We start from the raw sequence: 18,173 nt of genomic DNA on the forward strand, positions 1-18,173 counted from the left end.
TGTGTTATCTTTGACTAATGTTTAAATTTGTTTGATGATCTGAAACATTTAAGGGCGGAAAACATGCAAAAAAGTATCAGGAAGGGGGCAAACACTTTTTCACACACACATACACACATCACCACTATAATCCAGGCTAGTTAGACCCAGCTCCTCCGACACAGAGACACTACTGAGGTCTTGCATCATGCCACCATCCCGCCTCGGCCACCGTTTCCGACAAACTGATGGAGAAGTGGGAATTCCTATTTTTATCATGAATAACTGAAGCTGTCAAACCAGACCAATAGGCTCTCTGCACGTTTAGTAACTGCCCTTAAAAACAGTGACGTGACCCGGTGTCTTTTTAGACCGTTTGCTCAAGTTTATGAAGCGCAGTGTTGACACCTGCTGGACACACAGGGGACAGGCGGTTTAAAGGAAATGGAAAGCGAAAGTTGAGGCGTTTAGAGGAAGCAGTGAGTCAACAGTCAGGGTCATAAAAACACACACACATAACTCATCTGACCTGGATTAGTGCTGCAGACAAGACTGTTAGAGTTGTGGCAAAAAAAGGGGATCTCAGTAAAGTGTTAGGCAGCCTGGATCGAAACTATGCAAAGAAAAGTGCAAAACTACACATGGTCAGTGTCTTTAGAAGATCCCTTCGAGAACATCCTTAATATTTAAAGAAAATTTCTTGATAAATATGAAACGTTTTACTTCTTTGTACCTCTTTAGGACTCTAAAAGCGATTAAAATGAACAATCACATCAAGTAACTCTTTGTGTTAACTCCTCAGACACACACAACCTGCAGGTCACCAGTTGGGAACCAGTACATTAAGAGGCTTGGGTCAATATTGGAATATCAATGTGATACTACCTTTAACATCTCCTGCTTACACCTAGTTGTACAGGTGAATGCCAACGGTGTCAAACACCACTATTCAGCCTCAAGTTACACACATTTTGTGATTAAAGGTCCAGTGTGTAGGATTTAGGGGCATCTATTAGCAGAAATGGTACAAAATATTCATTCCTGACCTTAGAGCGAGCCGTTTATATCTACATACAGACCAGGTCCCCTTTTTGTGGAGTCGGCCATGTTGTTTCTCAGTATCCCAGAACAGAGAAACCAAACACTGGCTCTAGACAGGGCCATCTGCATTGACTTATCAGCCACCACAAGTCCCTTCTACACACTTGGCACACATGGCATGGTCGCACATGAATCAATATTTGCCTGACAAAAACATTTGCTTCTGGTGGCAAAGCAAATTTGCATTTCTGCATCACATGGGAGTTCAACTTTGGTGACCGTTGACTGATGGAGTCAAAGCCCAAACCAATAGAAAAGAAGTATATGGAGGACTGTTGTCATGTCTAACCAGTCGAAATTGTAGGATACTGGCCATTTAAAAAATGCAAACTGGCCCACATGAGAGAAGCTGGCTGGCTGGCTGGCAGTGAGTCAGGTATGGAACAAAAGAAAATTCTAAATGTACCTATAACATCATACCCCAGAATTTTTAAGCAAGCCAACTTTCCATGTCTGTCACTTAACGGTAATGCCCACATTCAACACAAATATTGCGTCTGCAACATTCACTCGTTTGACTGTGCCCTCATTTATTTCCGCAACCCCTTCGCTGATGCATTAAATCCTACACACTGGATCTTTAACATCATGAGTCACTGCAACCCCCCCACCCACGTTTTGACCATGCCTGTCATGTGAATGTACACTGATCACACTCAAATACAGCTGAAATTATTTCACGTTACTTCTTTTGTAATTAATTGTTTGAGTCACTTTTCAGAGCAAAATCGAAAATGTGCAGGTTTTAGCCTCCTGACTGAGAATATTATTCTTTGCAAACAGAATCCTTTGACACTTCTGGCCTTTTAGTTTTTCAAAAATAAACGTTTTCACCAGGAAAAATAATTGCTTTCAATAATGATGTCATTAGCTGCTATCTATAATTCAAGCCTTCAGGGTGAAAGAGTATAAGATCGAACTGCATATCGATGTGAATGCTGTGTACGCACAAATGAACTGTATCTCCTGTAACTTCAAAATAAATCGTGACAAAAGAGTTTCATGCAAAAATGTTTCTGGACCCAGAATGGTGCATAAAAGCCAGAGTAAAATCAAAAAAGCTTTGCATAGACATTTTAAATCACACTTAAGTTTTACTATAAACATGAATGAATCAAAATTTAATATGTACCAACATGGAACCATCTTTGTTTCAGGATTTACAGGACTCAAATTTAAAACAAGAGACACTGTAATTCTTCCAGCACACACCTGACTGTCGAGGTGATCTGGTTTGGAGCGTGAACGTGAAACAATTTGAAAATCAGACGCCCGGCTGAGGGGGTAAAATTAAAATTAGACTTGCAAATTAGCTATTGCTAGACAGATCTGACATCGGTATTATTATCATGACAAGCTGAGATTCTGTACAGTTCGAGGACATACAAAAAAAATGCTTCAGTGACTGAAAAACAAAAAATAAGTAAATGACAATATTAATATATTTATATTAATACCAACAAGGCTGTTATTTTTTTATGTTCAAGTTCAGAACATTAACCATTTGTTTAAAATTGAGGGTAGTAGTCACTGTCTTGTGGGTAGTGTCCCGTAAGGTCGTCCGTCTCGTCTCCAGTCACCACCTTTCTTTTTTTTTTTCAACCCCCTTCGTGACTCAGGATCTTTCCAGTTTCCTCCAGCACTACTCACCAGTTTCCAGGCAATCCAAAACACGGTGCTCACATGGAATGAAAAGAAAAATTCACAAGGAATCTACACAAAGAAAAAAAAGCTGCATGTAGCCTCTTTTTTCCCTGTATAAAAAAAATGTAGTATAACTGCAACCCGTTCCCCTCCCGACCTCTACTCCAAGACATTGTTACCCTCCGAAAAATCATACAGAATACAGTACATCACGTTTTGTTTAACTTCACTTGAACTGCAAAACGAGAGGGCGGGGAACAGAAATAAGAATTTACCAAGTCTACACTGAATATGATTCTCTGTGGATCCACACAGAAATCAGAGGGAACAGTTGAACTGCATTTTTTTTGTTGTGGCGTCCATGACAGCTAAACGACGACTCCCCTCCCTGCCTAAATTTCCACAAGTCCTCTTTCGCCCCAGCAGCAAGGGCCAGTGAGGCAGATAAGGATGGGTCTTGCTTTAATCGTTCTTTTTCTCCTCCTGTGGTTTGTCTGTGATGGCGGCGGCTGCGGCAGGAGCAGCGTCTGCCGCTGCCGTGTTGTTCGGGATGTGGTCCACTCCGCTGGTGCCAAACTCGTTGACCCTGTTGGGATCCACCCGATAGATCCAGCGCTGGTAAAGATAGATGAAGAACACCACGTCTGCGGGAGAGGGAACGGGTTAGTCCAGTGAGAAACAAGTATAACTTAAATACATTATTCCAGTGTTATTATATTATTATTCCCCCTTTTATGATCAAGCACAAGCCCACCTAGTTATAGCGGATAAATCTTTAAATCCAAAACAAACAATTAGCTCGGTAAAAATGCATATATTACCTATATGCTAACATATGGGAGGGATGGAAAGATTCCTATGTTTACAGCTTTGGGCTGATGACATCATTGGACAGCTTGAGATGGTTGTATGATTGCACAGTTGAAAAAAGTGTTAAGCTTTTGGAAAATTAGGCAATTTTCTCCTCAAATCCTCTCACTGAATATACTTTCTTCTTCCCTGTATGTTTGTACCACTGTTTATCTGCTGTTATTATCTACCTGATCTTTTGTTTTGTTTTGCTTTGGAAAGAGGTGGCATGTGAGTCACTAATGCGGATATGAAAATCAACTGAGCATTCTGTAAAACCCAACTTCCAGTTAACCAGCCGCTAGCTAGCCAGCTCTAGGTTTTCAAATGTAAACAGCAGTAAACATCCAATAAAGACGGAGAAAAATGGGCACCAGCTGAACAAGCATCCTGTTAGCCATTGTACAGGCGATGGAAATTAACTGGAAAACCTCTGTGACTCATCTGATTCCCACGGGATATCAGGAACTGTAATATCCTTTGATTCATCAAAACTTGGCTAAATCCTGGACAGTGCCTTTCAACCAGGTGACTCTTTTTCTATATGCTAATCTGACAGAGCGGAGGACTATGGCGACAGAGGGAGAGGAAGCATGTGCGTTCTGTGGGCAGAAAGGAGGACTGATACTGTCTGATGTCTGTGTTCTTTATTCTTTCTAAACTTCACTCAGTACTGCGATGTCAGGAATATGATTTGTTTTATTGATATTTTTATTTTGTTTCCAGTTAGATATTAAGTTTATATTGTGACTTTGCTGTTTTAATATTAATGTTGCTGCTCTAGAAATAACATTTAGTTATAAAATATTCAGTTTTATTCCTGTTGTGAATTTATTCTTTTTAAAAAATAACTCATTGTAAATGTTACACTATTAGTTCTCTGAGAATCTCTTTCACATACGAGCAAAAATTGGTATTGTAACAGAAAAATCTCTAGTCAAATCGATATCAAATTGAATCGGAAATTGAATCGAATCGAGACCCCTTGAATCAAAATGGAATCAAGTAAGGGAATCATCAGTGGCGATACCCAGCCCTTGCACGCACACACACACATGCGCGTACACACAGGTGAGCACACTCCCACCAGCGGACAGAGAGCGCGCGTTGGAAAATATGTCGCGTCAACCACCCAAATAGCAGACAAAAATATATCTGCGTTTTTTAAACGCTCCCAGGGTGGTGAAGATGGTGAAGTAGAAATGTTCTAATGTTTAGTCCAATGTACAGTTCAAATAATTGTTGAGTAGTGATATTGACTGCTGTCATTAAACACATGAACACCATGATTCCTTTAAGTGTTTGTGTCTGTGTCCCTCTGATACTGTGACGGACATCGAAGGCTGATGGTGATTTTGACAGTTACGTTGACAGTTGGGTTCAGGAAATCAAACACAATGCCATGAGTAACAGCGAGTGTCAATGTGTTAAAGGCAAAACAGGAAGGCCGTAAAGAAGGACTGCCTTTCCTTTAAACAAACAACAAATGTGTCTGTCCATCTACTTTAGCTGCCACCATGCTGGGAAATGATTTGAACCTGAAACCACCAAGCTGCAGTCTCAAAACGGCTTCTTTAAGGACGTTCCCACAAGCTGTTCCAGGTGAATATCTAACTTTCCCTGATCCTGGTAAATTAATAATAACTACAACATCTAGATGAGGGACAACGTACCATCTCTGAGGCATCCTATCCTGTACATCATGGGCATCTTGATGACGAAGGCAAACAGGTCATCAATAAAGGTATTGAGAGCCTTGTAGGTGAGCATCCTCCATGGGAGGTGGGCCACAGACTTCATTTTGTAGTTGATGAATAGCTGCGGCGTCATTGTAATGAAACCTGAAAACAAGAAACACAGAGAGACAGAAGGAAATATAAACAATTATACACAGGGGGCCGTAAATTAGACAGCAGGCAACATGGCCGAGTGAAGTCTATTAATACACAGCACATTAGCAGAGGCTGTTGGGAATTGGATACGTAACCATGATGCAAGTGTGAAAACATTGGCTGTATGTACATCCACTTAGAGACAGGATAATTAAGACAGACAATAATAATAATAACCAGCTTTGTCTCTGGCCTGTAAAAATAGATTTACATAAACAGGAACAAAACTGTTGGACACAATATGTCAGTAGAGAGTTAAATCAATGATACAGAGAATAAATATGGTGATAGTTCCAGAGAGAGCGCTAACAATGAGTATAAGATAAAATGTTGACTTCGAATTGACACTGTATATTCGGATTAAGTTAGAATCCTAACAAAGCCATGGAAAAAGTGTCTGTGCTGCTTCATCCAAAGCCTCTTTCACATATAGTCTCCAGTATATTACTAGGATAACCTTTAAGGCACCACTGGTGATTTTTACTGTCACACATGCTCTATATTCAGAAACATTCCCCATCTTGTGCCTTTTCATACATGTCATGGCTATGCCTGAATGGATGAGGCAAGAGACGGTCCAGGAGATGGCGGTAATGCAACACTTATTGATGTGAACCGCCACAACACTCATCAGAAGAAGAAGGAGGAAGGTCAGGAAGGTAACTTGACAGTTATCAAATCACCAATGAAAGCACTGGCGTAAATGCTAAAGAAGTTGCAGATTCAAATACATCATCAGCAGAGTCTTGTGACTGGAAGCTTGCTCCACGTGAAAATAATCCTTTACACGCTTGCTCCTGCAATGTTACTGCTTTCATTTGCAACAAAGCTTTTCCCTGAAATGTGGGAAAGTGGCGTTACAGATTCCCCTGAATATTGATCCCTGCTGCTCCCATTGTCACATGACCCCACGCTGGAAATGTTCCTGAACATTTTAGGCATATACTGCATGTGTGAAAAGGGCTTAAAATGATTATCCATGCTAACAAAATTTGTTAGGATACAATAAACTTGTATATAACAACAGTTTTTTTCACTTCTGTTCATTAGTTACTTGTTTCATATCCTAAAAATTAATTTTTACTGACTCAATTACAACCCCGACAGCCTTCTGCAATAATTTCTTGTACCCTTGTAAACTGTACTTTTATGACGCTCAATTTAAAAGGCTCTTAAAAAGGCCTAAACAGAGATATTAAAATACAGAAATATTTTTGATTTATAGGTAATAACCTGCTGTGCACAGCATTCACTGCATCACTTAATGCACATTAGCTAATTCGTGGGCAGTTACACTGGTAAATTTTCTCCTTTTCACAGTTATGCTACATGTTTTTGTTTCACCATTACAGTACATTAAGTCCCCTTTAGGTGCGATTAGCTTGTGCATAAATTTCCACCACCTGACATTTAATAAAAATGTTCCTCTGAGACAAACAAGACACACAAGACAAAACAATAAGTAATAGAGTGGAGTGTATAAATGTTTCGGATATACTTACCAAAGGTTAACAAGAAGCCATAGAGCATGCTGAGTACCCATGAGTACCAGCCTTTGTGCTCTACATACAATAAACTGTAGACCGCATAGCAGCCAAACAGAGGGTAGAGCAGCCACGACAAGTACTTGAAAGCCATCTGTTCACAGCACAAGAGAGAAAAGGTTTAATCAGACACAGTAAGTAATGAGAAATTCAGCCTGTCTATAGGTGTCAGACACTTAAAGTTAATGCCTTTTAAGACATTCTCAAGATCATTTTTAACCATTTCTTGGACAAATCATTCTTTGCTTATTCTTGCCATTCAAATTTAGTGCCGTGCAAAGGTAGGTTTATGTCAGAATATGGTTATTGGAGTAAATTAATTAATTCAAAGTATAAAGTAAAGACAGCCTTAGGTTCAGTGTTACGGTAAAAGATTTGAAACATCAGAAATGTGGACACTGACGCAGAAAGGCTCGACTCATTTTGCCAAAATAAAATTAAAAGACGGATAAATAAAATTAGGTACGTTTGTGGCAATTAAGACCTCAAAAGTTCAAATTTAAGACCTGTTACTTATTAAGGACCTACAGACACCTTGCACATGTACTTAAATATAAAATATATAGGTTGGATTTAACTCACATCGTCGTAGATTTTGGTTGAAGACTCCACATATGTTGACTTGTCTTTGAATACCAATCTTGGCAACACCCCTGCGATTTTGTTCTCTCTGTCCAACTAGAGAAAAACACACAGGTGGTTACTGGAATATGGTAATAATGCCACAACAGGAAGTAGAGATGCAAAACAGAATGTGCAGATACAACAGGTTAGCATTTGGATAACAAAAGGAAAAACATGTGAGGCATATTATCATCAAATGTAATGTTAGTTTTAAAGTCTTGTAGAGGATATTACTGGTCATCTAAACCAAACATCATCTTTACACATTGGCTAGTAAATACATTATATAATATTTTTTAAGGACAAAGGGCAGAAGCCAAAAAAGTACAGGCTCAAAAGGACACTTGTAAAAAGTTGCACTGACTTACCCTGACATCCATGACCTTGGTGATTTTCCACAGATCAATAAGAAGGCCGATGAACACGCTAACCTGCACCACAAAGTTAGTTTCATTGTCCAGGATGTACAGCAGCACCACCAGAGACTGAAAGACTCCAAATATGATGGAGCGCACAGAGAGGCCTTCCAGAGACTGTCTGCTGTTCCAGAACTGGATATCTGAGGAGGAGATGGCACGAGTTGAGGCCAAAGGGGTTGACAAACACAATGTAACCCATTTCTTGTTGTTAAGCCCTCACTACAGACCAGCTGTTGTGACCTTACCATTCTTGAAGGCAAGAAACTCGAAGATGCTGTGCACAATGGAGACAACAATGGTGAGTCCCAGCAAGTACGGGTTGGTTTCCAAAAGGGCCACCTGAACAAAGAGAGCGTTTTTTTAATCTGAAGTTAGAGATGTAACATAATCTCAGTTTTTATCTTTGATCAGAACGTCCACAGGTTACATTTAGCTGCAGCAACACGACTAGAAAACTGCCCACACATTAGTTTTTGGAGAGAGAAAGAAAATTAAACATTCCCATCTCACTGCATCTAATTCTTTACTTCCTGTCTTTGTGACCCTTGATGTCTTACCTTAACAGAGTCTTGGTCCTCATCAGACTGCTCGTAGGTGTCCTCAGGCAGGAAGTTCCACGGTGACCGTGCATTTTGGGCAGCGTACAGCTGCCAACGCCATAAGGATAGCGGGCAGTAGGCGAGGCGCAGTGGGAGTGTTTTCAGGGTGTCGTTGATGGGATAGTAGTCCTTCTGAAGGTTCCAGTAGTCATTGAAATACACAATGGGATAGTAGTCGCCGCTTACTGCATCAAACTTAACATCTAGTGATAGAAGATGGTAACAAAGATGGTTTGACACAAAAAATAAGACTCATTAATCAGCTGTTGTAGCTGGGACCTTTAAAAGTGTACAGCACTGTGCAGTAAAGGGCAAAGACGTGACAGGGAGGTACTTACGTTGGTCGAGAGGAGGGGGAACAGAGCCTTTGACCCAGGCAGTGTGGTCATCTACCATGTTGATGGTGAGGTTGGGGTGCCAATGAGAGATAATCTCCACTGGACCGTGGCTCTCTGCTCGCTGTGAGGAAACATTTGATTTGACATGTCAGTGATGAGCTGCAACACCATCTGCAAAAAGCATGTAGCTGCTATAATTAGCCCCGGATTAGCTACAACAGGTGTTTCTGTAAGATTAATCTGGAAATCAATGTCATGAAACGAGGATTAAACACTACTTTGTGATCATCAAGAACATCAATTCCACATCCATTATACACAGTGTACTATAGCCTGGCCGACCCTGGGTTTCTGAGGCTGATAATGACTTTGATATTTCTGAAAATCTGTGACAGAGAAGTCTGATAATGATACAACAAAAAATTTCAAATTTATTTCTATATGACACGATCAATATGGATTGGTGGTGTTATTGTGACGACAACATACAGTTAATAAAAATAAACTTGTCAGTGCTGTCTGGTGGACCAACTATGTAGTGTTGAAACCATTTCTAAATGACCTTAAACCTAGTTTAGCATTATCATTTTACTAATCAGATGACATATATACCATTTCTTACAAGTCTGAATGAGCTAATATCTGTGATACACTGGCCCAGCCAATTTATTACTATAGCTCTATAGTGTACAAAATAAGGATTAAAAGTAATAAGTAAAACAAAATATACTGACCTTGATCATTTCAGGATCTGCTTCTGTCTCTCCTGTTAGCAGATTCTTGGTCTTCATAAACTTTCTTCGCTTGAATTTATTCAGCACTGAAAGGGTAATCAAGTAGAGGTTAACACTTCAAATATATAATTCTATTACAGGGTTCCCACACAATTTTATCAATGAATTTTCAAAGCTTTCACATATTTTACCCCATTACTATGACTTCATTTCAGTCAATTCAGAATAGATGATGTTAGGCCTATATAGCGATTATAAAAATAACTAAAACAAGGAACGTACTCTGAGTAATGTCAGACATGTTTTGGGACTTTTATGAACATATTTTAAACAATAGCCAAAACAATGTATCATCAAAACTTCTCCAAAACCATTTCCAGGCCGTGAAAAGTTTCTTATTTAATAACTTTTTCAGGAATTTCATGACCGTGGGAACCCTGTCTTTGATTATAACCTTTGTTTATAGTTTACAGTCTGTATGTTTTCCACACGTGCTTACTTCGTGTTGAATGAACTGTGGCCAGTCTGCGATACTGCCCCTTGCGTTTGGGGTCCGGGTGGAATCCACTTTTAGTGAAGTAGACGTGCATGTAAAGGGAACCATTATGCTGCACTTTCTGCAAGGACACACAAAACAGGAAGGAGTATTAGTTTCAGACAAATACGCATCTGCATTACAAATCTGTCATGTTCATTAATGACTCCTCCTTCCTGTTCTTCACCATTGTCTTCCTCATTTCCTCAACGAATACCCGTTTCCTCTCGCCATCCATCTACTGTCTGTCACCTCTCTCTCTTGCTGCATATCTCTCACATTTCACCTCCCCTACATCCTCAGTCATCCTCACCTCCGGGATGTCCATCTCCTTATAGTGCTCATAACAGCCGTCCCCACTCTCCCCAGTGGTCCAGTCTCCATAGACCAGGTCCCTGTGGAACCAGAACAGGGCTTCTGTGTTGTTGAAGTCGGAGAACACCTCCTCCTGGGACACATACACGTACAGGTCCTGCAGGCATGGTGAGAAAATAAAGGTGTTTATGATATTACAGAGTCGGGGGAGAGCGACCCGGCTGCTCTGAAAAGGTGAGATAAGACTGGTCTGCCGTCCAAATACTTGAGGGGATCACAGTGTGAGGGGTGTGTAAGAATGAACAGCTTCAATTCAATTAAAAAACAGCTGGCCATGCAGATAAAGGGAATGGACGGAGGGAACGGGTGTGATACCATGAGGGTGTCCTTGGGGAACAGGTTCCTGCTAGGTACTCTGGGTGCCCCTGCTGGCGTGTTAGGGTCTGGAGTGGACGGCCCTCGACGGAACCAGCTGCTGATCGCCCAGATAATGAAGATTCTTTAGGAAACCAGAGTCAGAGGAAGAGAAAATTTAGTAAATAAGGAATTATACTCAAAGATCAGAGGGTAAACACAGATAAAAAATATAAAAAGAGAAGAGCAGGGGGTGATGAGTTAGATTAATATTTACATTTGTTTGTAAATGGACAAATACTGCATATACTAGCATAAAAAAAACTTTAAGACAAAGTATTTCATTTTGACCTTTTCCCTTGATATTGTGAAGAGCTGGTACAGGAGAGTGAAACCCCAAGGAGGCTAATCTGATCAAACGGTATCCAGTCAAACTGCATTACAGTCAATCTTTAAGAGAGATGCTTTTTCTTGCATCATAAATCAGTGACAATTCAAAAGAAACACACTAGGAATGAAAGAAGAACAGAGTGCTCTGTGGCAAGCAAAGAAAACATTGCGAAATGTTAAAACAATATCAAGAACTGTTATGTTTTCTGTTATTTTTAGGCTTACTGCCAAACTTCCTTTGTGTGTTTTTAGTTTTGTTCAATGGATACATCCCTCTTTGGTCGGTATGAGTAAAACTGACATACGAAGCATTTTCTATCTGATATCACAGTAAAAATCTGTTATGAAGGATTCTTTGTTACACCTGTTTACTGTTATCTGCAGGCCCATGGCTTGGTGTAGTGCAGACGGCACACCACACTCACAAAAAATTTATGCACCCACTTCAGACAAGATCTTGGATTCACATTCCTCAGTCCAAAGAGTTCAAAATAATCTGAAACCATGACGTGAATTTTCGTGTTTTTTACCAAAATCTCAGTCCTGCACAGACAAAGCTACTATGACAGATGTTAAAAGCTAAATTTAATCACAGCCAGGCAAACTGACCACAGCAAAATTCTGCAACTCGCTGACTCATTATTCACACTTTTGCATATGTGTAATTTTGTAAGTGATAGAAGGAAGCATTTTCATGTTGTTTTTATTGCAGCCCACATTTGTTTCAGCACCAAGAGATCAGTTACATTAGGTGCTGCAGCTTAAGGAGAATTGTGTGGTAATTATTTTTGTTGAATTGGCTGAATTATGGCAAATGATTAGTTTGAAATTGCATTTACAATCCTATGTCTAAGAGAGCAATTTTATATTACAACTGCTGGAAATAGGAATGTGCACTAATGGAGGATCATACACCTTCCCAGATCAGGATACCTAAATGTGTTAAAATGTTAAATGCCAAAACTAGTATCTTCAATGGTTAATAACAAATGATGTTTTTAATCTAATAAATGGCCCAGTGCTTTCACTCCAGTGGCTGCAGTTTGGCTGGCAAAGTAACTGCAGTCAAAGTAGGAGCCAAAAAAGTACTGCTACCACCAGCTCCACACATGAGCATCTTTGGTGCAAAATAACGCTTGCCCCTGAGACACTGTGTGACTGCGTTGGTCAACATTTAGTGATTCCTGAATCTGCATAACACTAAAACTACTTGTTAAAAAGCCCTGAAAACTACTGCAATCTACAAACACTAGGCAACTGACATCCAACAGTCAGGTAACACTTACTGCAAAGTTCTTGCAGAGTAGCTAGATGGATCAGATCATAATCTCTGATTCTAAAAGAACCCCAAAATGCCATACACTGTTGATTTCTCTTACTTACTTTTGGTGTTGATGCTGTTTGCTTGTGTACATTTTTACCTGATGTAATTCTGTGGACCATATGTCATTAATAAAGTAAGTAGAAGTGATCAACGGTGAAGGATCTTTTTGTTTTTTTTTACCTCAGTCGGAAAGAAGCACTTATGAACTGTCCTTTGAACAGCTCTCTAATTAGGGTTTACTTAATGTTCAGTGACTGTCCAGAGATCTGACCCTTGTCAACCCACCATGTCCAAGGAGAACCAATATACCCTTGTGAGTGTACCGACACAGACATCAAAATCCATTAATAAACTATTTGTCTTGTTTGTCTATGCTGCATTTTGCGCAGAAAAATATTAGGGAACAGATTTTTAAAAGGCCAAAATCGGGTCAAAGGCAGACACATCTCTGCACAGAGATCTGGAGCAGAGTGGACCAGCTGAGCTGAACACAGCCTTCATATGCATTGTGACACCACCATAATATATCACATCATGCATTTTAATTATTAAACCACAGTATCAAAGTAAGCTTTTATCTGTGGGCTGGCTTGCCCCTGTAAAGAAAGAGCCAGCCAGCCAGATTAAAAGCCTAATAGAAAAACTCACCTGAAGAGGACTCCTTTAATGACCTGCCACGCATTAGGTGCTTGTTGCTGCTGCTGTTGTTGCTGCTGCTGCTGAGGATCCTGTGCATTTTCAGCTGTCTGCACAGCCTGGCCATCTGTTGTTGCAGCGGTCCCATTGCTGCTCACCTACAACCATACAGACACACGGTCAGTGTGGCCAAGGAAAGGCATAATAATGGCGCAGACATGGCATCACGTGATGGAGTATGTAATCAAACAAGAACAGCTTCACTGGCAGTAGAAAGGAGCCACTCATGTTCTCACTGACTCTCCCACTCATTATATCACAGGGTGATATAATGATACAATATAATCCAAAGGAGACTGATACACCCTTGATCTACAGTCAAAACTAGGAGGATATAGTGCAGCTTTTAGGATTGATGGTGTAGATAAGGAGACAAATTCATCCAAGACTTTAACATGTTGACCTCACAAAACTGATTGACTGCCCAATGACCTTTGTGTTTTAAGCAAGTCATATACACAAATTTCAGATTTGCCACTCCTTGATGTGAAGTAATATTGGAAAATACTTTTGTTTCACACAAAATTACAGCAGGGGATTTGCAAGGACATTTATAGTGTGCTTGGCACATAACACACATGGCAGATTTGAAATTTAATTTGCGACAATTTTATTAAGCAAATAAAAGATGAAATGCCAAACATTCTGTCACTCCAGCATCTCAAATATAAGAGGATCTGCTGTTTTGCTCGGGTTATACAATTGTAAATGGAATAGATTTGGGTTAAGACTAGGCTTGTAAGACAAACGTTTCATTACAATACAATATTATATAATTTTTTGGACACAATACAATATTCGTTGCTATCACAAAGTCTGCAAAGATAAGATTTCAATTAAATTTAATGATGGGGGCTGGCCTGCGATCGGTACAAGATGATATCAGCAAAAATCCTCATTGTCTTTTTTTCTTGGCTGCTTGGCTGCCAGTCTCTGCCTCGCGCTCGGCCGCTAACACCATTTGAATGTTTAGAGAGAGGTGCGCTTGGCCGGCAATGGTGACATAGACGTTCAGTGGGAATTTCAAAATAGTTTTCACTTTGCATCAATAATATTGGATCGTTAACAGTGACTCAATATAACAGTCCAGACTGATGTGTCCTTACACCCTAATTTAGACTGTTCTAGTCAGACGATACAAGGTCTTCGAAGACATAGCATACAGCTCTTGAGAACTGAGACGGGCATTTGTTTTTCATTTTCTGATGTTTTATAGACTTTTATAACACTTCATAAAATTTGATTGAATAAATATTAAACAGATTAACTGATAAAAAATAAACATGGTTGCAGTCTGAAGATGATTACAAATTACAGGACATATAAAGATGACGTACGACCCTTTATTTTCGAGCAAACAATACTAAATGATCAATCATGACTGATACTGACAGGCTACTATTTAATGCAATGACCATGACGTCTTGACTTCATAGAGCCTTCATATCATTCAAATACTAGCATGCATATTTGCATATTAAAGATCAGTTAAGTCTGCCATTATTTTGCTTCTGCATGTCCATGTCACCCCCCTCACCCCTCCGGCCAGGCAACATTCTATTCAAGTGACACAATACACAAGCGCATGCCAAGTCATGAGACTCATTCACTATCTAAACATCTAATCTCCCCCATTGTCACCAACACAAGGGATACCAGAGACTGGCCTCTAGAAATAAACAGCACCTCAGGATAAAACATGTTTTCCGCTCAACAGGTTATTAAAGCGCTAAGAAGACCAAGAAATGAGTGAACAGTGAGAATGTTTGTGATAAGCCAGTGGCCTAGCACCATCACAAACCCAATTTCAAGGCCATGAAATGGCTCAAAATAGAGCTTTTCATCCTGGATGCCATGTCCTGTTGTGTTAAAATAGACACAATGCTATTATCAGAGACATGGATCTCTGTCTCCTGGAGGGATCAACGTAATAATCATTACAAAGACGGATCACCAATATGCTCAACAAGGGAAACAGGGTTATCTGTTCTGGCCCCAAGATAATAATTTACAATTTACACACCGTGAACAGGGATTAACAATTAACCACCTATTCAAGGTGCAGAGTAAATGCTTCACACTGGACGTGCGTGTCTGACAGAAAGGGGGGCACAGTTTCAGATAAGTCAGGCTTTTACAGAGAGGTGGAGATTGTTTATCACACATGGAGACAGTATCTCCTCCAGGAGGAAGCAAGTTAATATGCAATATAGGGCATATAAATAAGGTTATAAAAGGCACGTCTGTCTTGAGTCTGTGTTAATGGTTAAAGCGCCTTCTGTCTGTGCTACGATGCTTGTTTGCCAACATTTAAGATGGTATTTTCACATTGAGGAGGACATTAAGTACAGGGGAAATTCAAATGGGTTTCATTTTAGACGTGAAAACACTGACTTCTTCATATGTGCTGAGCTGGGGCCAATACAATTCCACCTATACCCAGCAGAAATACTGAATAAAAACTAAGAAAATAAAAAGCACTGGTAGCTACTCTGTGTTTTCCCTAGATTAACAGCACAGAAATTTGATTCACCCGAAGTGGGCCTCGAGAACATACAGTAACTGCTTCATCTAAAACTAATAGCGCATTTATCCTGACAGAGCTATTACTACATAAAGAGATACTAAGCACATACTGTACTCTTGCCCTAGATACTGCTACTTGTGTTTTGCAATTAGATTTGATTAAAAGATCCAGGGATCCATTATCCTGAAAGCTAAATCCCACCATCTGTAGAAAACCCCAAAAATTCTTAAGCAATATATAACCACTGTTTTGAAGGTATGTCCAACGACTTACAAAACACTTGTAGAAAGAAAAAAGCTCATATGTTGCAGGTTTCTGAAGTTGCTATTACTGTTGTTTTACCCAGATGGTTGTGTTGTATGAGATGAATCTGGAAATTAGACCTGCAATGATTAATCAGATAGTTGACAACTATTAAATTAATTGCCAACTAATCAATTAGAGGATTTTTCTGTCAGGAGAAAAGTCATAAGTCTTTGATTTCTGCTTCTTGAATGTGAATATTTTTTGGTTTCTTTATTCCTCTATAACAGGAAACTGAATCTCTTTGGGTTGTGGACAAAACAAGACATTTGAGGATATCGTCTTGGGGTTTGGGATTGCACCATTTTCTGACATTTTATAGACCAAACAATTATGGACTAATAGAGAAAACAATCGCCAGATTGACAATGAAAATAATCACCAGTTGCAGCCCTACTGGAAATACCTTAAAGCAGTATGTGTAGGTGAACAACCATAAGGGTTTTTCTGCAATGCTCAGATATTTACCTTAGCTTTAACTATGCTGGGCTCCGTGACTTAAATGTAATGAAAATGATATGACAGGCTGAATTTAGGCCAAGAATACCCTAGATACAAACCAAAACCATAAAAAGGAACACCAAGTCATCGACCAACATTGGTCAAATGACAGAAATTACTTGTGACCGTCTTTAATACAGTTAAGGCATCAAATATTTGGGATTTGTCTGAGCATATCAGCATTCTGAATACTGAAATGCTTGGGTTTGTTTGGCTAAAGACTGACAGGCTTTGAATTAATCACAAGGCAGAGCAGTGGTTTGCCTCTGAAGACTGATGATTCACTGTGACCTCTGGTAACTTGTGACATTTGTCACTCCGGAAATCATTTCTAGCTGGTTACAAACTGTCCTACTTACCTCCAACGAGTGCTGTAAGATCAATTTAAGAGAATATTTCCAGAGTTAGACAGATATGACGATGTCTGCGCGTGATTCACTTCACTTGTCACTGTTAACAAGATGAGCTACCGGATAAACATTTGCCATGAGACGTGTAAGTAAAGCCTTACGTTTCCCCTGTAATGTCTGTAGATAAAATGTCAGGTGACACGGTTTGACAGAAAATAAGAAATGTGTTTTAGCTGCTTGAGACTGGCCTGGTTAGTGAAGCCAAGCTGCGTTGTTCAGGTTCAGGCCTTGTGATAGCTAACTGACACATTGCAGCAGTCAGCTGGCTCACATCGACACACATGGACTCCGCTAATTATCTTGTCACTTTTGTGTCACTGTTCGTCTTCAGGTGAGATTTCACGGTTACCGCCGCTCTCACTCGGCACATTTGGTCGCCGACAGCCAGGCTTTCTCGTTAACGGCAGGAGGGGGTCGTTTTAAAACCAACCGGCACTGACAACGTCACTGAGGCTCGTGTAACGATCGGTAACACGTTAATATGTTAACGGTTTCTCACTCAATGCTCACACAGATAAAACGGCCGCCTTCCCGTGGACGTTAAAAACACATCAGATTACAAGAGTGTCATTCATTTTACCTCGCCGTTGCTCACGGTAGCTTTAGTTGCTTCGCTCTCCTGCGTCGCCATCTTTCCTTGTCTCTATCGCGCACACACCACACCACACTGCTGCCTGGGAAACTGCGCTCCGTCTCGCGAGAGGACAGTTTGTAGCGTCATTGCAGTGACGTGCGTTCTTCAGGGGGAGTGATGAAAAAGAATGTGGGGCTGATAAATATTGTAAGATGCTTTTTGTGACGGGGCTGATGAAACAACATGAAACACCGTGCTTAGTCATGCATATTTGGACGGGTAACTTAATAAAGCCAAAGCTTTCTAAAAAACTAAAAATGGAACCTCTAACTCCAGGCTGCTGTTATTAAATATCTGAAACAAGCTGCAACAACCTCCATAGACACCATTTTCTGGCACGGAATCACCAATTTGCAGTGATAGAAAGTACCTTAGGCAAGGTAGACCTACTTCTGTACAATTTTATGGGACTTAACTATTTATATTTTACGTTGCTGGAAACAAAATGCAAGCATGCTGCT

General features: G+C 40.0%; 1 protein-coding gene across 1 annotated transcript; it reads right to left on the reverse strand.

Annotated features, from left to right (window-relative positions):
• Positions 1 to 2,154: 2,154 nt before the first annotated feature.
• Positions 2,155 to 17,795, reverse strand: clptm1 (CLPTM1 regulator of GABA type A receptor forward trafficking). Its single transcript, XM_050032904.1, has 14 exons — positions 17,659 to 17,795; positions 13,290 to 13,435; positions 10,949 to 11,072; positions 10,572 to 10,730; positions 10,223 to 10,340; positions 9,724 to 9,809; positions 8,990 to 9,110; positions 8,610 to 8,854; positions 8,298 to 8,391; positions 8,002 to 8,192; positions 7,592 to 7,687; positions 6,968 to 7,103; positions 5,247 to 5,414; positions 2,155 to 3,368 (listed from the first exon to the last, which is right to left on the reverse strand). Exons 1-14 carry the CDS (start codon positions 17,707 to 17,709, stop codon positions 3,187 to 3,189), a joined length of 1,917 nt encoding a protein of 638 aa, XP_049888861.1. The 5' UTR covers positions 17,710 to 17,795; the 3' UTR covers positions 2,155 to 3,186.
• Between the last annotated feature and the right edge of the window lie 378 nt (positions 17,796 to 18,173).

Source organism: Epinephelus moara, chromosome 2 (genome assembly GCF_006386435.1).
Source record: "Epinephelus moara isolate mb chromosome 2, YSFRI_EMoa_1.0, whole genome shotgun sequence".
NCBI classification, from domain to species: Eukaryota; Metazoa; Chordata; class Actinopteri; order Perciformes; family Serranidae; genus Epinephelus; species Epinephelus moara.